The following is a 22,279-nucleotide window of genomic DNA, read 5'->3' on the forward strand; positions in this document are numbered from 1 at the left end:
TAGGTAATTTTTCTATAATCCATCAAAGCCTTCTTTTGGTATTTAGATAGCAAAGCCATGTGATTCTAAGCTCAAAGTTTTTTACTTCCAATTTCCAGTTTTTTCCCTACATTTTCACTATGTTTGATAGAAATAAAGTTGAAAAATTCTAGTACAACTATCATATGGATTATGGGATCGAATTAATGGCAAATGCAAATTCAGCACATTGTATGCACTGTTTAAAATTTTAACTTGGGTTAGTCTACTTAAGTTATTTTGTATTTAAAAAAATTGGAAATTATTCAAACTTGCTGAAAGACAAAGAATATATGAAAATCATGTGCTTTCTCATGATTCTATTGCATATGCCACAATTCTTTTGACTTCATTTTATTTTGTTGTTTTCTGCAAAGAGCATTTGCAGTCAGAATTGTGATTGATTTTGTACAAATTACTGATAGTTTTGTTCTTTGAATGTAGGGATGCGTTTTTGCGTCCTCCATGCACTTTGGTTCAACCATCTATGGAGCATGCCTCAACTGAATCACTTCCTGTTCCAAATTTTGGTAAAGCTACTGATACAATTTTCCCTTCCAATGGAATCTCTGTATGAAATTGAGAATTGTGCACATGAATGCAGATTGAGAATTTAAGGTTTTTTTTGTTTAGTTAAGAGTGCAGTTCTACATGGCTTATAGCCAGTGAAGCCACAGCCATCGTTCTTTGATTCTGATTATATATTGGCTCTCATGCTATGTTCACAATCTTGATTGTCCCAAGGCTTTTATTCTTTATAGTTCATGGTGGCCCTTGCAAACCCTCTTTTTGGGGACCCAATTTAGTGTTTTTGGATTACCAGATATTTCTATATTTCTTTTCTTTTACATTTGTGTTTTTGTGTTTATCTACTTTGAGAGCCTTGGGACTTCTTCCCATATTTCTTCTCTATTGTACCTGCTTGTACTTTCATGTCCAATTGTATTTGTTTTGTCATTGGTATCCCTTTTAAGTTACAGTTTCATCAATGTAGAAGAAATACATTAGATCTTCTTTATTTATTTCACTGATGTGCACTTAATTGGTATCTTGCAAGTTAACAAGATGTGAGACTGTATTTGGTGCTGTGAGAATATATTTAACATTTTAAAATAAAACCATGTTATTTGTTAAGAGAAAATAATAAGAGTGAGTTATCAACTTATTTGCAATGAGTTGATAAGATAATTTATTGCATATGCCGAGTAAGTTTTGTCCTGATTTTTTGTCCTTGATTGTGTCTTGTGAGTTTCTTAAGATGGATGGATCTATTCCAGTGTTTATTTTTGTAATTAAAATATCAAATTATGAATTATAACAAGCACCAATGAAGGAATCTCAAAAGAATAGTTATGGGGAATCTTGTCTATCTTATTATTGATGGGTTATCTCATATCTGAATTTTAAATATATCTCTCAATTTGGCTTGGTCTGCCTGCCTTGAAAAGAAACCATAGTAGATAAATGCGATTAAAGTTTATGATTGTTACTGATGGGCAACATGCAATACAAACAAGTGCAACCCCTCTAACAAAGGAAAGAGAGAGTTAAAAATGAGCAATACTCCACATGCCTAGGGAGCATTGATGTAGGAAAACAAAGGCATTTAAGGGCCCAACTTTATTCAAAACAATCGCAGAACACTGATTTGCAATGGATGTGTTATGGATTATTACATCTATAGAAAATACAAGGTTTGAATATAAAATGTTACACTGGATCTGTCGCATCTTTATATTATATAGGAAAGACAGTTAAATTCCAAGCTACCAATTTGGGTTTGGGGTCAGGTTCGTGGGTTCGGCCTAATTTTTTTTGCCCATTTGGGTTCGTGGGTGGGTTTGTGAGTGTGTGTGTATATATATACACACATACATACAAAAAAAAATAGAAACGTGCATAATTGCAAAACTTAGTCATTTCATAGTATGAACATATGTTGCTTGATCATTGATCAATGCCAAATTTCAAAGATATAGATTAAATAGTAAATATCCGCTCATTAGTCTATGTTCATGATTGTAAAGAAAATTATGCATTGAATTACTAAATTAGAAAAATGAAATTTCAAAATATATCGTAGTTCATCAAATAATAAAGTTTGGAACATAATGATAAATGACAAGTGTTTAATAGTTTATCAACGATCATAATATCAAATACCCTTCAAGGGTCAAATATGTCATCAAACAATGAGGGATCAATGGTTTCATCCCTGGGTGCAACTATATCTAGATACTCATCATTGGAACAAACAATTTCTACAACCTTCTCTTAAAACTTGCAAAATGGGTGCACCAAAATGAGAGAGCAAATGAGAGATTAGATGAGTGAAATGTTTTTTATTAGGCTCCTATTAGGGTTACATAAAAAAAGATATTAAAAAAAATTATTTTAAGTTTTTTAATTTCATTTTTTGGATCCTAATGCTGTGGGTCCTCCTGGGTTTGTTTGGATTCATGCCAGCAAGGACCCGTACGGACCCACAGTGCGAAATCCAGATTCTGCCAGAACCTGCAGTGAACCCGGATGTGAATCCGGACCCGTGTGAACCCGGACCCGAATCCGGGCTGCAGGGTGCGAATCTGGTTTTGTAGGTTAAATTCTGATATGGATATTGCTAGTCTGTTTAGCAATTTCATTGGAAGTTTTTTTCCTTTTTAAATCTACGTGTGAGGTAGAGAGGTTTCGAGAAAAGCATTGCTCTTAAGGTGATGCTTTATGGTACTATACATTTGCTTTAATTTTTTATGGACAGGAGCCTGCATAAATATGAAACAATTTTTGATTTTGACAACAGGACTTGCAAACTTTTGGAGATGCGGGAAAATCGGATTGACGCACACACACATTCTCATGCACTCATGTTTTTAATCTTATTTTGAGATGGTAAGGCTTATGGTCAAAATTCATGCCACACGGTCATTAGTTACCTGAGTTGGAGATTTGTTTGCTGGAGGATATCTACAATGGGGAGTATGAATTGAGTGTTTGTTTATGGAGCATAATTTATTTACACATATTTTGTTGAACTTCTATTGTACAGAAGGGTTCTTAAAAACATCTGGAAATAGGCACCCCAAACATGCTTCCAAAGCACAACTGTCAATGTGACAAGATCAATCAGGCTTGAGCTCAAAAAAATTATAAGTTTAATCATAAAAATAATATTAAATGTTAATTGATAGTTAAATAATTAATATTTTTCTGTATCAATTGACATTTAGTAGTGATAATTTTGGCTGTCTAAGTTCTTGATTCTGGTCTCCACTCCTAGATCCCCTCATCGTAATCATATTTCATATATTATAAGAGATCCCAATAACTAGTGGCATTTTGGGAGTTGAGACCCTAATCGGTTTGAGAGGCAGCAATGATTAAGCTGCACAAAAAGTTTGATGCAAGGAGAACCCAATGATAGAATGGGTACACAAGGTGTTAGAGAAAATGAGAAATGAGATTGTGAAGAGAGAAAAATGATCTTTGAATTGGACAAACCTGCAAAGTGATGCTTATAAGGATTTTGGATGCAAAAAATGTCAAATTAAACTTTGTGGCAATCAGCACCTTTGGGTATGCCTGGGTATGTCTGGGTACAAACCTGGGCGTTCCTAAATGCCAGGGTACGTACCCTTGGGAGAACCAGTAGCAGGATGTATGGGTGTGGGACATCTTGGGGGCGTACCAAGTAATATATATTTATTTGCTATCAAAGCATATATTTAAATTTTTTTCAATAACTTTGAGATTCTCTTTGATGAGCTAAATTGTTGGTCTGGCAGACAAAGGTGGTTGGAAAGAAAAAGATACCATAGATTGTCTTATTTGATGTTTTTTGTTACAATACACGAATTTCTTAGATGTGATGAGCTAGCTTTGTTCCTTTTTACCAATTACATACTATTACTAAAATGAAAATTGAATTTTTCATAGGGCCAGGGCATCAGGCTAGCTTTTAAGTCTCACTCACTATATTTTAGTTCGCCTCTTTCAACTATCACAATATTTATTGTCCTATCAGGCCGAATTACGTCTCTCTTATTGATTAAATGCCTAAAACATGAAAGGAAGCAGATGAAGAATTATATTTTTGCAATGTAACGTAAGCCAATTCATTGTGCTTTACAAGATTTGAATCAAATTTTCCCCTATATAAAGGAAGACAAATTTTATTGCAAACTGTAGGAAAAAGATCACATGGTTTATACTTCATCCTAAATATTGTGTTTATTTTCTTCATTTTACTGCAGCTACTAAAAGACTTTGGCCCAGTATCTATCCTTTGGAGCCTCAATCCTGGCAAAAACTTGAGACTGCTCCTTTGATATGCTTGCACTCTTTGCAGACCAACCCTTCACCTGCTCCTCCAGCTTTGGCTTCACAGACGGTTGTTCAATGCCAGCCTATCAAGGTAAAATACTTGAATGCTAAATAAAAGTTGATCTAATAGATGTTGAAAAATATGTATTGAATGGGTACAATTAACTTTTAATCTAAGAGATGTTCAAAACTATTTTTTGAATGAGTTCATTGAGGATCAATTTCTATTATGTGTTTTAGGATTAATAAATGAATGGTTATATTTCCATGTTTTTTAAAGAATCAATCACTCACAACAATTTGCCTGTTGTAGATAAATCTTCAAGAGGAATCATTCTTAAGAATTGCCTCTTTCCTGGCTGATGGCATTGTTGTAAATCCTAGTGATATTTTACCTGATACTTCTGTGAACTCTTTTTACTTAAGTCTCAAGGAGTTTGACCTTACAATTCCAGTGGATGCTGCAAAGATAGATCAAGAATTTCGTAGCATTGTTGATAACTGCTTCACAGGGGCAAGACTCCATGTGGAAAGTTTGATTTTTGCACAGTCCCCATCTGGGACATTTAAGCTTCTAAATCTGGATAACGATCCAGCATGCCTTTTATTATGGAAGGGTCAGCCTATTGATTCCAGTCAAAGGAAATGGATGATACGAGCGGCACATTTGAGTTTATTTCTGGAAACAGGGAACTTTGATGATTTATCTCTGAGTAAAAATCATTTAGATTGGAAATCAGGTTTGTGGCAGTGTGTGGAGTTGCATGAACCTTGTATGGAAGGAGCAATGGTGACAGCTGATGGCAGCCCATTAGTCACAGTGCCACCTCCAGGTGGTGTAGTGAGAATGGGTGTGGCATGTCAAAAGTTCACTTCAAACACATCTCTAGAGCAACTACTTTTTGTTTTGAAACTATATGCATATATGGGGAAAGTGGGTGAGGATATTTCAAAAATTGGAAGCGGCGATAGAGAAAGTAGAAACCAGAGCATTGAACAAGCTAATAGAAACAAAGTTCTGGATAAGACAGGGTCCTTTGGTGGCTTTGTTGAAATGGTTCCTAGTGATACTGCGGTTACTCTTTCTGTTGATGTTGTCTATCTTAAGTTCCTTGAGTCACTTCCTGCACAAATGGACATTCAAGGTCCACCCTTAGTTCAGTTTTTGGGTACAAGACTAGATATTAAGGTGAGTCATAGAACATTGGGTGGAGCAATGGTAATATCATCTGTTATATGCTGGCAATGTATTCAAGTTGACTGTGTTGAGACAGAACTAGAGAGTTCAGTGGCATATCAAGGGTCCAACAATAAAATCTCGAAGCAAATGCAGACTCAAGAAAACTATGCAACATTTACACATGAGAGTCCACAAATGCGTCCAGTTTTGTGGATTAATGTGCTTAGAGATAACTTAGCAATTGGTCATTCATATCAAAATGGTTCTGCTGGCCATTTACCCTTTTTGGATGTAAGCATAGTCCATGTTCTTCCATATAGAGCACAGGATGCTGAGTGCCATAGTCTAAATATCACTGTAAAAATGACTGGTGTGCGGCTAGGAGGTGGAATGAATTATAATGAAGCCCTTCTGCACCGTTTTGGTATTCTAGGACCGGATGGTGGACCAGGAGAGGGTTTAAAAAACGGACTTGAAAATCTTTCAAGAGGTCCATTGGGTAAATTGTTTCAGTCATCTTCTCAAATCAAAAGTGCCAGAACTGAAGGTGCATTTTTTCTTTTCTAGAGAGTTGTGTTCGGAATCTCCTTTGTGATTTTTAACCTATTCATGTGCCAAAGTTAGTTTTACTAACATATTTTCATTGACTATTCTGCAGCTTATGTTTTGGAAAAAACAGACAGTGATCAATCTTTGGAGCTCACAAGTCCAGATGACATTGAGATACATATCAAGTTGCAAGATTGGCTCTTTGCTCTAGAAGGTGCAGAGGGTGGAACAGAATTACCCAGGTTAAAGCTGCTTAAAACATTCTCTGTTCCGAGAGAACAAAGATGCTGGCACATGGCATTTCGATCAGTGTGTGTTAGTGCAAAGAGCAGTCAGAAATCTTCCGGCAATCTACTATCACAATTGGAAAAACCTGGCAAGAAGCCTCCTATTGAAGTAATCAATGTGAGTTTTAGTGAGCTTAGTAGCTAATTAAACTTATCACTCTATTGCAGAAGTTTAAATTTAAATCTGTGGAGAAACCTCATTATATTATACATACAGTGATAATAATATCTATTGTTTTTTTAATCATATAATTAGGTGAGTTTGGAAGGACTTAAGGTCTTAAAACCTAAAAACCTGAATCTCAACACACAGTTGGTTCCAAACACAAATTGTTTAGAAAGATGCTCATCTATGCCAGTCACTCATGATTATTCTGGGAAAAGTAATGGATTAGTGCACAATCACAATGGGGGATCGGAGACAGAGATTACTAGCAACAGTGGAGTTGATCTCAATTTTCGTTTGGTGATATCCAATAATGATGTTGATTTTGGAATGGGTGAATGGATAGTGGAGAGCCTGAGAGGAGCTATTAATGAGCCGGTACTTCCTCAGCACCTAGACTTTGGATTTGACATAGAATGATTAAGAGTTTAGTCCCTGTAACATTGTTGGTTTTTTGCAAACAAGTTTGTAGTCATTGCTGGACATTGTCATTAATTTTTGTGAAAACTCTGCTGCCAGGTGGAAGTTGAGGCAACAAAGGAAGAACTAGAGTATCTGCTGCTTCTTTCAAAGTCAGAAGTTGAATCACTCAGTAGAATCACTGCAGGCGTTTTGCAGATATTGCAGCTTCAAGGATCTTTAGGTCAAGTTGCGATTCATCAATTGAATAATATTGGTAAGTATATTGTATAGCCTTTTATCCATGTTATTGCTAATTGACATTCCAATATCATTGTGTTTGATTCGTTTATATTCGTTCTATGAATTGCCACAAAAACTATTTTTCTTCAATATCTTTTTCATCACATGCACAGCAAGTGGGATTTTGGATAAGGTTGTCACACCAGAGAGGTTTGGCCGGCATAGCAGCACTGGCACTGTCGAAGGCATAGAACCCACTCTTTCAATGCTTGAACATTCTGTTTCTGAGGCCCAAATCTTATGTGCAACATTAAGTGGGCATTTAGTGGCACATCCAGGAGAAGATAAAGACGTTACTTCAAGTAGTTCCAGAATGTCTGCAGAATTGGACATCAAAGAGCTTAAAAAACACCTTGAGACGATGCAGGCCTCACTTCTCAAGCTTCGTAATAAAGTAGTGTAAATTCTATGTTGTAATATAATTATTCATTATAAAATGCAATGATTCTTTTGTACATATCATGAGGCCACATTTGTGAGGCCAGATAGCGAGTTGGTTAATGTATTACCCTAGCTCTGGTAATTATAATGTGAGAACAGAAATAAAGTTGCTAGGCAAATCCTGACAGTGAGCATTTCAACGGCAAAATTGCTGATGGTGTGCCCATCCCTTTTTGGTACTAAGATATGAGTATTTTCTTGCAATGGTGTATTCTCAATTTAATAATGTTTTTGTCAATGGATTTCCCTTTGACTGTCTTCTGTGGACTGCCCATGACTGCTTCTGATGGCACAACAGGTCATGTAAAGAATATAAAAATGAACTGCAGTGTTTCATATGCAAGGCCTCAATCTTATTGGGACTTTTTTTGCATGGGAATGTAATTCTGAGATAGATTTTGTGATGATCATTTAAGTTAGCTGTTAAGTGAATTTTGACAAAGAATGTCACAATATGGAAACAAGAATGTATACTATGGGGGAGAATTGCCTAGGATATGTAGCTTGCATGACAAGGTTATAAACATTAGACCTTTCTTTTTAAGAATACATTGTTTGCATGGGATTGTAATATTCAGATAGATTTTGTGATGATCATTTAAGTTAGCTGTTGTGTTAAGTGAATTTTGACAAAGAATGTCACAATATGGAAACAAGAATGTATACTATGGGGGAGAATTGCCAAGGATATGTAGCTTGCGTGACAAGGTTATAAGCATTGGACCTTCTTTTTATGCATACAACAGTTAAAGAGACCTGGTAGACAGATTTTATCATAGAGCTTTGTTTCAAAGGCGATTGAATTAGATGTTGGTGGCTTTCCTATAGAGATGAAATAACAATTTAATCATGTAAAGCCTTGGAATTAACAGAAGCATTTAAAAACCCTACTGTTGAGGCAAAATTCTCACGAATCAAGCAATTTGACTAAAAAAAATGCAGTTGAATCTTGATAGCAATTTTATGAATTGAGAACTGTTCAAGACAACAATTTAAGTTTAAACACCACTCTTAAGAAGAATGTAATTCAATGAGTAACATAACTATGGTATGCAACAAAGCGAAAATATTCCTATTCTCCTAATTCATGAAGTATCAAACAAAATATTGAGAGAAGTTGGAATGAAGAGAAAATATGTAGGCATGAAAGAGAAGTTGGAATGAAGAGAAAATATGTAGGCATGAAAAAGTTGGTAAATGTAAAGAAGGAAAGAGCCAATTTGTCTTCAAAATTACATTTCCATAAGCTTTTGGAGGTAATTACAACAAAAAGAAATATAGGAAATAATGTCATTGGTATCCAATGGACAGCATATGCAAAGTTGCCATCAGTCAAGACAAACTGAGTCAAGTAGAGGGTGTGAAGTGCAAGACAGAAATGGGCTACACACTGCATGTTTTAAGTGGGAATAAAGTCATTAGAAACATCTTCTAGTGTAATCGAAGATGGCTTTCCAATATAGTGGATGGTTAGTGTCATTATCCCATAAAAAAATGAAGATATTAATAGAATAAGAGGGAAAAATGCAGATGCATTTTTTATGTCGAGGTACTGCACTAGAAACCATTGCATCACTTTTGGGTACTTGAATGAAAAATACGGGAGAACTAGAGAAAAGGCTTATAGTTGATTTGTGGATGTTTTTTTGACCTTCAGTTAGAGGCAAACTTGAAATAGAATGGTGGAACTCAAAATCACAAAGTTGTATAAATTGATAGGTTGTAGATTCCATGAGTTGAGCAAAACTAAAATTAGAAAAAAGAGGGGAGGCGATAAATAGAATAATGATTAAACAAAATCAATAGAGAGGGGTAGAACTTGTTAGATAAATATTTTAGGTACTCTTCTATGATGATAATGTAATCTTAATTAAGAACATAGTTCATAGTTCGAAGCAACACTTGATGCAAGTTAACAACGAAAAAAAACAAAACTAAATTTATAATTTTTATGTTATGAAAGGAAAAGCAACTTACCCTCCTTTTCAAAGAACACTTGGTTGAAATAGGGAAAAAATACAAGCATCTTGCGCTAATTTCCATATTGGCTTAATTGGAATACATGTAGAGCAACAATATGTTGGGAGGAATTTTTTATAGTTTTGACAAATTAGATGCAAAATGTTTTACTATGAGAAGAAAATTAGTTTTACTTTCTGGATTTGATTGTGTAGAGTTTTTTTACCATCAACGTTTCAGATCATACTACATGATTCATCATCAGGATGCAGGAGAACATAAAGAACATAAAATGATAGATTGTAAATTTAGCAAACCACATAAAAATAACAGAGGGGAGGGGGCTGAGGAGAGAGAAACAAGGTACAAAGGTAACAAGACGAGACACTAACCTAAACATAAAAGCAGATTAAAACAGCTCACAATAAAAAGTAATAAGCTAGAAAAAGAAAAATAAAGAAACTATTTTTTTTTAAATAAAGAAAAGAAAAGAAAATAAATAAATAATAATAATAATATTAAATAATAAATAAGTTAAAAATAAAAATGAAAAATGAAAAATAATAATATAAAAATAAAGATAACCACAAAGAAATGAATGTTACGAACAATAAGAAGACGAGTCCATTACTAAAATCTATATATGTGTACCTATGTACATAAGAATAAAACAATGCAACAAGTGAATATAAATGCAAATCTATATATATGAGTAAACACATATACAAAGACACATACGCAAGAAGGAAGAGTAAAACAACTCACAATAAGAAGTAATAAGCTAGAAAAATAAATAATTAATTAAAATTAAATTAAATTAAAATAAATAAAATAAAATAAATTTTAATTAATTAATTATTTTTTTAGCTTATTTCTTCTTCTTATTGTGAGTTGTTTTACTCTTCCTTCTTGCGTATGTGTCTTTGTATATGTGTTTACTCATATATATAGATTTGTATTTGTATTCACTTGTTGCATTGTTTTATTCATATGTACATAGGTACACATATATAGATTTTAGTAATGGACTCGTCTTATTGTTTGTAGACATTCATTTCTTTGTGGCTATCTTTATTTTTATATTATTATTTTTTATTTTTTATTTTTATTTTAAAAGTATTTATTATTTAATATTAATATTATTATTTATTTTATTTTATTTTCTTTAATTTTTTTTTTTGAGCTTCTTTATTTTTCTTTTTCTGGCTTATTACTTCTTATTGTGAGCTGTTTTAATCTACATTTTTATGTTTAGGTTAGTGTCTTGTCTTGTCACCTTTGTAACTTGTTTCTCTCTCCTCAACCCCCTCCCCTCTGTTATTTTTATGTGGTTTTCTAGATCTGTTATTTATCATTTTATGTTCTTCATGTTCTCCTGCATCTTGATGATGGATCATGTAGTATGATCCGAAATGTTGATGGTAAAAAAACTCTACACAATCAAATCCAGAAAGTAAAACTCATTTTCATGGATTGTGGAAATCTAATAGATATGATATAGAAAATTCTTTTTCAGTTGGTTATATTACATGTAGTTCTTTCGATTCACAAATATGAGACTCCAAATTTAAAACTTCAATTTTCAATGACATTTTGTCGATTGAAATGGGTAATTTTGTTGTCGTTGGGAGCATTGGTGATGATAGACATGTTTAGTTATCAGAAAATGTTGCATAAATAATAATAATAAAAAAGAAAAAAGAAGAAGAAGAAGAAGAAGATATTATGTTGCAAGAGTGCCCCAATATTAAAGAAATGAAAAAACACACAATAAAATTTTAGATTCTTTTTTTGGTGGATAAAGAAAACTGATTAGAAGAAAACATATTATGTTGAGGGTTTTATCTCACATGCAAACACACTAAGAATACCTGCATAGGAGTAGGAAACAAAGGCGAGGAGAACATAATAGTTAGTTATATGAAAAATTGATCTCATCTTACATATAAGATCAAAAGATGTACAATATCTAAGGAAGAGGGGGAAATAAAGACAACTATTTTACAAGTAGGCGGTGAAGGTAGAGTGGCATCTACATTATGGAGCATGCAATCTATAATGACATCTATGCAATCTATAAGAATCTAACAATTTTATTTGATAAGGTGAAGCTACACAAAATGGAAAGCTTTATAAATCAAGATCTAGAAAACAAGTCTTACATTGAAAAAGATTCGAAATTCCAATAATATATCTGAGACAACTTTTATATCCTCTAATTGTTTTGATCTGCTACTATTTTATTATGAATTTTAATCCCCTTTATGAAGTGAATAACCCACTACTTGGAGTCAATGGTTTAAAATTGAGAAGAATTCAAGACTATATAAACATTATTATAGTATATATGATCACATATACTATTTATATTTTTAAAATAGATTACTTTAATATTAAAATAATTTTTATCCTGATTCTTCTTTTAATTAATTTTTATTAAGTTTAAAATTTATTTAACTTTAATGTTTGTTTGTAAAATTTCAATAATAATTAAAACTTGTTTAAATTAATATAATTTATAATTATTAGTCTTAATAAAATTTATAGATTAATTTTATTTTGGTCTTTCTCTCAAATGTTATATATATATATCTCCCCTTATCTTGTTATGGTAAATCAATGTTGTAGTAGTTGTATTAATTAAAGGATATAAAAACTACTTCTATAGATTTAGAAAGATGATTTAAAAAAAATGAAATAATCTTGGACTAAAGTTCTTCCTCGTTGTTGGGCCCTACTCATCCCTAGGAAGAAATGATGGTTCTGAAGAGTGTTGCGGATGAAAATATAAACTACTTAGTAAACTAAAGACTAACTAGGGTGACCATTAAAGAAACATTATAATATTCTAATACCCTCCCTTAATGGTCATCATGTAGTTGTCTTTTTGGTTACAAATTCTTCAAAACATTATGCTACTGTTGAGACCCTTCTTAGATTTGCAATGTGTAAATGACTAAGAAGCCAACATCTATCTAGAAAAAATAATTAGAAGGGTGTCCCCTTCTTTAGAATGCTTTGCAATAAGAGATTGCCACTGAGATGAGTCTTCCACTAACCCTCCCAAAATCAACAAAACATCTGATTGGTAATCATCACAATAAATTGAACATGATGTTGGAAAACAATTCTTCGCTTGCTTGGAGACATAGAAAAACACTAAGAACAACTAGCACGATTTTGAGGAAAAATTGACAAACCCTCCAAACTTTGAAGATGACCATTATGCCCAAAACAGATTGCAAAGAACCACAATTCTAAGAGAAAAATTGAAAAAACCAAACATAATTTTGTGGTAAAAAATTGATCAAAACCAGACAACAAAATCTGAGACACATATCAAAGAATATGAAGCTTTGTTTTTGAAGAAAAACTAATAAAGCCCAATGGATAATTTTTGACGAAAAAACTAGAAACCCAACTAATAATTTTTGAGGAAACAATTATAAATCCACAAAGGAATCCCACATAACTTTGCAAATTAAATAATCATTTTTTTGAGGGGAAAATTTGTGAAAACGCATCATAATTTTTTTAAGGGAAAAAATTATGAAAACCCATTAGAATTTTTTTAGGGAAAAAAACATGGATATCCTTTAGGTACTTTTTAATGGAAAAATGACGTTTTAATTTTTAATTTTTTTAAATATGGAAAAATACGAGACTTTGCATGGTAAAACAATAGATGCAACTCACATGGAAATATACAAAACTTTGGAAAATTAGAGACTTTTGCCCAAAACAAGAAATTTCACAATAAAAATCCTCAACTCGGCTTGCAAATTTCTTTTAAAAAAAATCTTCAAATTCTATGAATTCCCATCAACCTTCTCTAATACAATGTTATGGTAAATCAATGTTGTAGTTGTGTTGAATAGAGGAGATGAAAACTCCTTATATTGATTATATAGATTTAGAGTGACAATGTTTCTAAGAAAACAACCGTGAACTAAAAATTGAAATAGAAACTACTTAGTAAACTAAAGACTAACTAAGATGACCATTAAAGAAATATTATGATATTCTAATACATTTTTCTCACCCTCTCCACCTCTCTACCTACTTATTTATATCTTTCTCCCCTCTATATCTATTTCCATATCCGTCACTCATACATGCATCTTTGCTCTCCCTCCCTACCATTAAAGAACATAGAAGAAAGCAAGTGGGGGGTGGTCGTATTGCATAAATGAAATGGGGCTAAAGAATATGACAACAAAAACTCCCCCTGAGTCGAAATTACAATTCAACAATGGAATCACGCCTAACTTCCCACTTTTGATTCAAGAATGTATAGATTGTTATTAACCCTACTTGCATTAATAATATGTTTTCCATCTCTTCTAATTTCACAACTATATGAATTAAAAACTAAATTGTGTCATTCACCACACAATTGACATACACTTAACAAGTTGTGTAGATTCACTTTTAAATTTTCTACATATTAAATATTCTCAACTTTTGTGTTACCATCATCCATAAAAAGTGTACTTGTAGCTTTGATTTTGTTCATGTATTAATACCAAATCTCACCTTACCTACATTAGTGCTTTTGAGAGAAAGAAACTTGCTTTTGTCTCTAGTCACACACATAGAACAATCATTGTTAATATACCATAAGCCTTTTTCATTTTGGGCAAGTGAGGTTATTTGCACAATAAAAAATTCCACTTAACTTTCCATTCTCCTTCTTCCTCCAAACTTTAACAACCCCCTTTGCTTTGTCCTTCATTTTAGCCTTCTTATTCTACTTAGAGAAATATATCATACCAATTCTACAAGCTTTCACAATGTGACAAGTTTTTATAATTATAACATACAACATTGAAGTTACTTGGACAAGCAAAATAATTTGCACTCATAAGTTTGAAATAATTTCTTGCAAACATTCTATTTTTGATTACAAGAGAAACAATATCCATAAAAGAATGTTTTATAAAACATGTTCATAAGTGCTTATGTTGAGATAAGAAAACTTTTAAACATCTTTTTCTAATTTTTAGTGGTGAATCCTTTTTTCAATCAACATGGGTCTTCTACTATTCTCTTGTAAACTTAGAACTTTGACATTCTTGAAGACCAAATCAATCTTTATTAGAAGATGAACATTGTATGCCAATGATCTTGTTGAAGATCATGATTTATTTGATTTATCTTCTCACTATTCCACCTTGTCAAAGATTTATCTAAGTTAAATACATTTTACTTTAAATCTTTGACAATTTTCTTCTTTTAGCTTAAGCATTTTTCTAACCTTTAGTTTGTTTTCTTTGCTTCTTCAACCTAACTTGTCAAATTATCTATCAATTTGTTTGCTTCTCTATGAGCTTGAGATATCTTTCTATTTTCCTCATTTTCTTCTTGTAGTGACAACTTCTTTTTTAAGTTACTTGATTTCATGTAAAATACTCATTACTTCTTCTTCATGATCTACTTCTCACCCTTCTTCATGAATATAATCTTCATATTCTTGATTTTATTTCTTTACTTCTTCCATGACCATGAACAATATTTTCTTATCTAAATACTTGTCATTGCTAACATCAAATGAACTACTTTCTTCCTTTGAATACATACTCTTTTAAAATTTTTATAGCTTCTCTTTTCCCTTATACTTGTTGTTGGAGTATGGATTTTTTTTCATAGTTGCCTTGAAATTTTGCATGTGGATAGTTGGCTACATGTTCTAACTTGCCACAATTAAAACACTTGAAAGGCAATTTTCCTTTAAATTTGCCAAAACATTTCTTCAACTTCCTCATGAAATATGGTTCTTTAGACTCAAATTCTTCATCAACACTTTCAATTCTTCATCAACACTTTCATTTGCAAATTCTTCATTAACACTTTCACTAGTTACAGACTTCTTGTCTTTTTATTTCATTGAAACTTTAACACTTGCCTCTCTTTTGGATGAAGAATTAGGATTTGTCCCCATCACATAGATTGTTAGAATACCAAATCATCAATCATTAAATTATAAATCCTCTAGTCTTAAGTTGCTAAAAAATTTGCATCAAAACACAAATGAAGAAATGTTATTTTTTTTTAACTATAATGAATTCCTCAACATTTTCTCCTAAACCCTTATAGAGTTAACATCCACATCTGCTTGCAAAAAATAAGAAGCAACATTTTGTTCTTCTAGCATCCCAAGGCTTTTGATTTTTAATTTTTAATTTTTTTTTTATAGTATGAAGCTTTTCCTTCTCTACTTATCCTCTCCTTTATATGTTTTTGAAGTTTCTATTGAATATCCTTAATTTCATTGTAATGCATGACTTTCAAAACTTCTTTTTTCTAAAAAGCTAATGAAATCTTGCATTATTTTTGAGTTGGAGGAATTGTACAACCAATCTTCACATTATTGCTATTTTCCCCCAACTTTTCAGGATTGGGATGATAATTTTTTTTCCAAATTTGGGGAAGAGGGTGGGGGACGACAAACATGGATGACTATATATATATATATATATTACATTCATACGAAGACATGGATAAACCATGCTATTTAAACATCATCAAACCTTAACATACAACATTTCAATAATCAAACTCAATACTCAGTATGCTATAATGCATTCATAATTTAGAATTATTGTAAATGTAGATGTAATATTAAAATAATAACATAAAAATATGAAATATATTCAAGAACATAATTTAGCATTCATTTTCAAGACCAAATGTAGAGGCTTGATTGAGAAAAAGAGCAAGAGATTAAGGAACTAAAAGTTTATAGTATATACCAAATGATGCTAGTGTTGACTGAGCAATAGTATAAGCCGAGCAGGATATAGTGTCAAGTGAGCATCAATATTGACCAAGCATCAGTAAGTGTGTCGAGCAGAAAAAAAAGTATCAATCGAGTAATTTAGTGATTATCGAGTGTTGGAATACAATGTTGGCCGAGTGACAATATTTTTTAGTTTGTGAGGAAATCTTGATTTCCAATTTTTGGCATATGGAAAGCGTGTTGAAGATAATGATGGATGACCTAGAGCATTTAATCCAAGGGAAATCATGTTTGAGCATTTCTATTCATGGACTCAAAGAGAAGTTTCTAGAAGAGAAATAAGGAAACAAAATGGTGGAAGGATTCGATGAATTTAATCAAAACCCTAAGATCTACGATGATGTTTAAGTGAAAATAGATTAGAACTACCTATTTAAGGAGGCATAAGGGTGACCTAAGAAGGTTAATAAGGTAGATGTTTTGTTGATGCTATTTTTTGGTGAACTTAAGCAGGAGGATGAGAAGAGTTGTGAAGAGCTGAAGTGTGATCTCTTGAAGGAGTGCCAAAAAGATTTGAGACATAGATGATAATGGAGGTTAGTAAATGGATCAACATATGAGCTACATTGTAATCTATATTTGCAAAGTGAGTTTTATTAATCATATCAACCTGCTGCTATAACTTTCTAACCATTGTATCAATTTGAAATCTTTTAATCAAGGTTGATCTAACAATAATTTGTAAATCCTTTTTTTTTTTTGAAAAGGGGTAAAAATTTATTCAAATAAAATCAAGTTATAGAGCAAAGGCCAGAGGCCCACAACAACACTACAAATGCCTATCTTCCAATAATGGCTAATCAATAATCCCACAATATTTAGAAGGTAATTCATCCCTACCTCTAATTTCCCAATTATCCACATTCTTTGAAGCCCACTTTGCCAAGAAATCCACCACTTTGTTCCATTCGCAAGGGATATAATGAAAGGAAATAGAATCTAGGGAACTACAAAGACTTAAAATTTATCTTGCCAAAGAGGCTAATTTCCAGTTAGCATTCTCCAAGCTATGGTTATTCAACATATCAACAACAATCCGAGAGTCAGACTCACATATAATTTTTTTCCATCCTAAAGAACATCTTCTCTCAACAGAAATCTTAATAGCAAGGGCCTCCATCAAGTTATTAGAATGTTGACCCTTGTAGATAGAGAAAAGAAAACCGCCCCACCATCATTACTTCTACCTATAGCACCAATACCAACATGACCAGGATTCCCCCAAGAAGAGCTATCTGTATTGATCTTCAAGATTCCATCTCGAGGAGGAGTCCACCTCCCAACCCTACATGCTCGTTGCTTACCATAACAATGCCTTCTTCTAAGAGTGTGTCCCTGGTTATTACCATTCAGGTTCAAATTTCTCACAATAGCTTGATCACCAGGATCTATACTTTCAGACATATCACATTTTGCTAAAATAGTCTCCTGAAGCCTACTAAGAATCTTCCTCCACAACTGAAGGCCATCTAACTTGGAGTCACCAAAAATTTTGCGATTCCTCTACAACCAAAGGTTCTATAAAATAAAAGTCGATCCAACCATCCAGGCAACCTGCAAGAAATAAGTCTTTGTTGGAGGCCTACCCAAGCTATCCCAAAAGTCAATGAGAGAAGTGGCATGAACACAACCATGGCTCCAAGACTCCCACCATCTATGCCATATTTCCATCGAAAAAGGGCAGAGAAAAAACAAGTGAGAGATACATTCTTCATTATGTGCACATAAGGAGCAAATAGAGGGTCCTTGGAAGCCTCTCTTGTGAAGATTCTCCCAAGTGAGACATTTCTTCTAAGCTAACAACCATAGGAAAAAATTACATTTGGGCCAAGAAAAATTATTCCAAACCTTCTTCCACCAGTGAACTTCAGCTGGACCATAAAGGTTCTTGTCAAGAACAACATAGCCCTGAGCCATAGAGAATTTTCCCTTTGGACTAGGACTCCAAGCCAAAAAATCCCTCCCCTTGAGGGAGCTACAAAACCTATCCTCCAACACATGAGACAGAAGAGCTCGATCCTCTTCAGAGCCCTCAACATGCCACTCTTCAGAATCCTTCCAACAAGTCACCTCCACCTGACCCAAATGCTTGACAGTTTTAAAGTGCTCCACCTTAAACTAGCCAACATTAGTAAAAGCACGAAAAAGAGGCTGAAGCTGGGGAAAGCTAGAGAGCATGGGCGAGTGGCCATCCCAAGAATCATGCCAAAACAGAGTATCTGATCCACTATTACAAATCCAAAACAGACCTTCCTTAATTAGCTGGGCTCCCTTCTTAAGAATATTCCAAACACAAGAACCCTTCCCCACCAAAGCAAGACGCGACACATCTGAGCTGTCAACACCAGGAAAATACTTGTGAGTAAGAATCCTTGTCCAATCCAAATGTTGATTATTGCACCATCTCCAATACAGCTTAGCAGCCAGGGCTGTGACAACAAGTGCCATAGACTTGAGACCAAGGCCCCCAACATGTTTTGGTCTGCAAACATACTCCCACTTAACCAAGCTCCACTTTGATGAGAGAAGGGTACCCACCCAAAGAAACTGTCGAGAAAGAGCATCAAATTCCTTCACAAAGGTGGAAGGGGGAACTTGCACACAACACATGTAAATAGGGAGAGACTGCACCACAGTCTTTAGAAGAACCACTCTCCTAGCAGAAGAAAGCCACCTATAAGTCCAATGGTTGACTTTGCTCTGGAACTTATCCAAAATCCCCTACCAATACACCCTATATTGAGATTCCAGGGCCAAAGGGACCCCAAGATAAATCAGGGGAAGTGAACCAATATGAAATTTGAGGATCCTAGCAATCCTGTTTTGAATAGACCGAGGGGTATTAAAGAAGTAAATGGAAGATTTGTCATCATTGATACACTATCCTGAAGCCTTCAAATAGATGTCTAGGGCCCACCTAAAGTTCATAGCTTCATTAACTCTAGAAATTCCCATCAATGCAGTATCATCCACAAACTGAAGGTGAGAATAGGATGGAATAGAGTCATCCCAACTCCAGCCTTGAATGAGACCTCGCTCCACTTGAGACTTAATAAATCTTCCAAGATCCTCTGCCATGATAATGAATAAATAAGGAGATAAAGGGTCCCCTCGCCGAAGTCCTTGAGAGGCACTAAACAAATCTGATGGTTCCCCATTTACAAGAACCAAATAGGAAGCAGAGGTCACACAACTAAGAATCCAATTCACCCACTCCTCATCAAAACCAAATGCTAAGAGAATGTTCTGTAAGAATTCCCAGCTCACTTGATCATAAGCTTTAGCCATGTCAAGCTTCATAAACATAGCCCTCTCCTTAGAATTAGCCATAGAATGAATAGTTTCCATTGCAACCACGACACAGTCCAGAATTTGTCTTCCTTCAACAAAACCCCCCATGCTCTGGAGAAATTAGGGAACTAAGAAGATGCTTAAATCTCTTAGTAATCAACTTAGTGATGATCTTATAAACAACATTACAAAGGGCAATAGGTCTAAATTGAGTTAGCTGATTAGCCCACTCCTATTTCAGTATGAGAGCCAAAAAAGTAGAGTTCATGGACCTAAGCATCTGTTTGCTCCTATGTGATTCTTGAACCACCTCAAGGAGATCAAACTTTATTATTTCCCAAAACTCCTAAAAGAACTCAATCAAAAACCCATCTGGGCCGGGAGCCCTACCTTTCTTCATGTTAAACACCATTTTTTCCAATTTAGGTAGCAAAATAAGATGTAAGAGAACCTCATTCATCTTCATAGAAACAAGGTGAGGAATGCAATCCAAGATTACCCTCTCCTCCTCCCTAGCATCAAGATCCTCCTTAGAAAAGAGATCTGAAAAATAGTTCATCGTAGCCCTGGAAATATCAATATTGGAAGAAAGATGAGCCCCTTCAGGTGTGATCAAAGAAGAGAAGGAATTCCCCTGTCTCCGAGCCTTGACTAAGTTATGAAAGAACACAGTGTTCTATCCCCCTCCTAAAGCCAATCAACCCCAGATTTTTGCTTCCAAAAGATCTCCTCCCGAAGCTCCCATTCTTCCTTTTAGGGCCAAGGACTCAGCTTCACTTAGATCAAGGTTCCTCCCTTGATCTTGAATCAATCGAGTAATGTTGTCTAACTTGGATTGAGAAGCAATCTTCTGATCCTGTAAGTTCCCAAAACATTGTTTATTCCACTTCTTAAGCCTGTACTTAACATGCTAGAGCCTCTTACAGAAAGTATACATAGCCATCCCATGGGCAGGTATCCCCTCATACCACTAATCCACCATAAGGTCCTGTAAAGACTGGTCTCTTAACCACATTAACTAAAACTTAAAAGAGGAATTTTTTGTGATTGCATAATCAGTAACCGAGAGCTTGATAGGCCAGTGATCAGAGCCTCTCCAATCAAGAATTTGTGAATTGGTAATCCACCTGCTGTTCACCCAATAACAGGAAACCAAAAATCTATCAAGTCTTTCTAAAATAGCCTTAGCACCACATCTCCTATTATTCCATGTAAAGACACCATTATTTGGCTTCACATCAATGAGTTGCAAGGAATCTATCATATCTCTAAAAAGATTTTCCGAAGGGTCCAACTTGGCAACTCCACCACGTTTTTCCTCTAAACAAATAATAGAGTTAAAATCCCCAGCCAAAATCCATGGGAGAAATGGGTCTAAAGCTTAGATGCAACTAATATGAGCCCAAAGATTTAAATTGCCTAGAATATCAGTAGGAGCATAGATATTGGAAAGAAGACACCTTTCTCCAGTATCCAAACAAGATGCAACCAAAGAGATAGATGATCGACTAAAAATCCACCATAAGGGGAGAACTTTCCTTGGGTTCCAAAAGCAAGCCACCCCCCTTGAACTATTTCGAGTGCCCACCCCTTGCCAATTTCCTTGGGGCCATATGTGTGAAGCACAATTATGTAAGCCATCAACTGTAAATTTAGTTTCCTAGATAAAAACCACATCTGGTAACTGAGAATCAATTAATCTACAAATAGCCTTTTGTCTAGGGATTCTATTCAACCCCCTAACATTCCATGATAGAACAATCATTTATGAGGGTGAGAGAAGTGGGAATCAATCGGTCTCACAGACCCAGATTCAACCAAAGTATCTCCCATAATCTTAACCTTCTCTTGATCTATCTTCCTGCCACTCCTTGATGGTTTATCAAGAGGCCCCTTTTTAAAGGATTTCTGCTATAAGCCTAGTATAGGATGGGCTTTATTGCCCTTAGCCAAATCTAAGGCCCCCCTAGGAGCAGGGGGATCTGGAACCACCACAGTCAGACTCATCAAAGCCTGTGACCCATGGGGATCCCTGGTATCCTGACTCTGAGGATGTGAATCCATATTAATCTGTACATTCTAAGGGTCCTTTGAAGATAGCACCTGATCCTCTTTCTTTTCCTCTTCTTCCTGAACTTCATGTAGACCCTTATCTCCAGAAGAAAGCTCAATCAGAATACCTTCCTCTTGAACTAGGTCTTGAAGAACATCAAATCTATTAAAAGTACCATCATCGTGTCTATCCAGCTAGGTTCTGTTCTTACCTTTACCTTTGTTGTGGGATTTAACCTGAGTAAAGCCCTCATTATCCACAGGTTCAATAGATGCAGGAGCCTTCCCCTTGTCACCCTTAAGAGTTTCGAAAACATTTGGGGGAGCAAGTTTATATTTGGGGCATTTACAAAGTAAATGTCCATATTCATGACAAATTCAACATCTAAAATGGAGGTTCTCGTAATCCAACTGTTGAATCCAAGAAGAGGATCCCAAGTGTATTTCCATAGAATCTAGCAGTGGATTAGTTAAATCAACTTCTACATAAATATGAGCATAAGATATTACCTTAC

The 22,279-nt window shown here is 34.3% G+C and overlaps 1 protein-coding gene across 1 annotated transcript in view; it reads left to right on the forward strand.

Annotated features, from left to right (window-relative positions):
- Positions 1-8,001, forward strand: part of LOC149553481 (amino-terminal region of chorein) — a 111,831-nt gene extending 103,830 nt beyond the window's left edge. Inside the window, exons 15-21 of the mRNA XM_089788928.1 lie at positions 463-548; positions 4,269-4,429; positions 4,652-6,065; positions 6,177-6,472; positions 6,611-6,898; positions 7,040-7,196; positions 7,336-8,001. Coding sequence (XP_089645054.1) covers positions 463-548; positions 4,269-4,429; positions 4,652-6,065; positions 6,177-6,472; positions 6,611-6,898; positions 7,040-7,196; positions 7,336-7,625 — 2,692 coding nt within the window. The 3' untranslated portion in view covers positions 7,626-8,001. The remainder of the gene's footprint in view (positions 1-462; positions 549-4,268; positions 4,430-4,651; positions 6,066-6,176; positions 6,473-6,610; positions 6,899-7,039; positions 7,197-7,335) is intronic.
- The last annotated feature ends 14,278 nt before the right edge of the window (positions 8,002-22,279 follow it).

The sequence above is a fragment of the Cupressus sempervirens genome, chromosome 6 (assembly GCF_028749045.1).
Source record: "Cupressus sempervirens isolate cs-2001-9-10 chromosome 6, ASM2874904v1, whole genome shotgun sequence".
NCBI classification, from domain to species: Eukaryota; Viridiplantae; Streptophyta; class Pinopsida; order Cupressales; family Cupressaceae; genus Cupressus; species Cupressus sempervirens.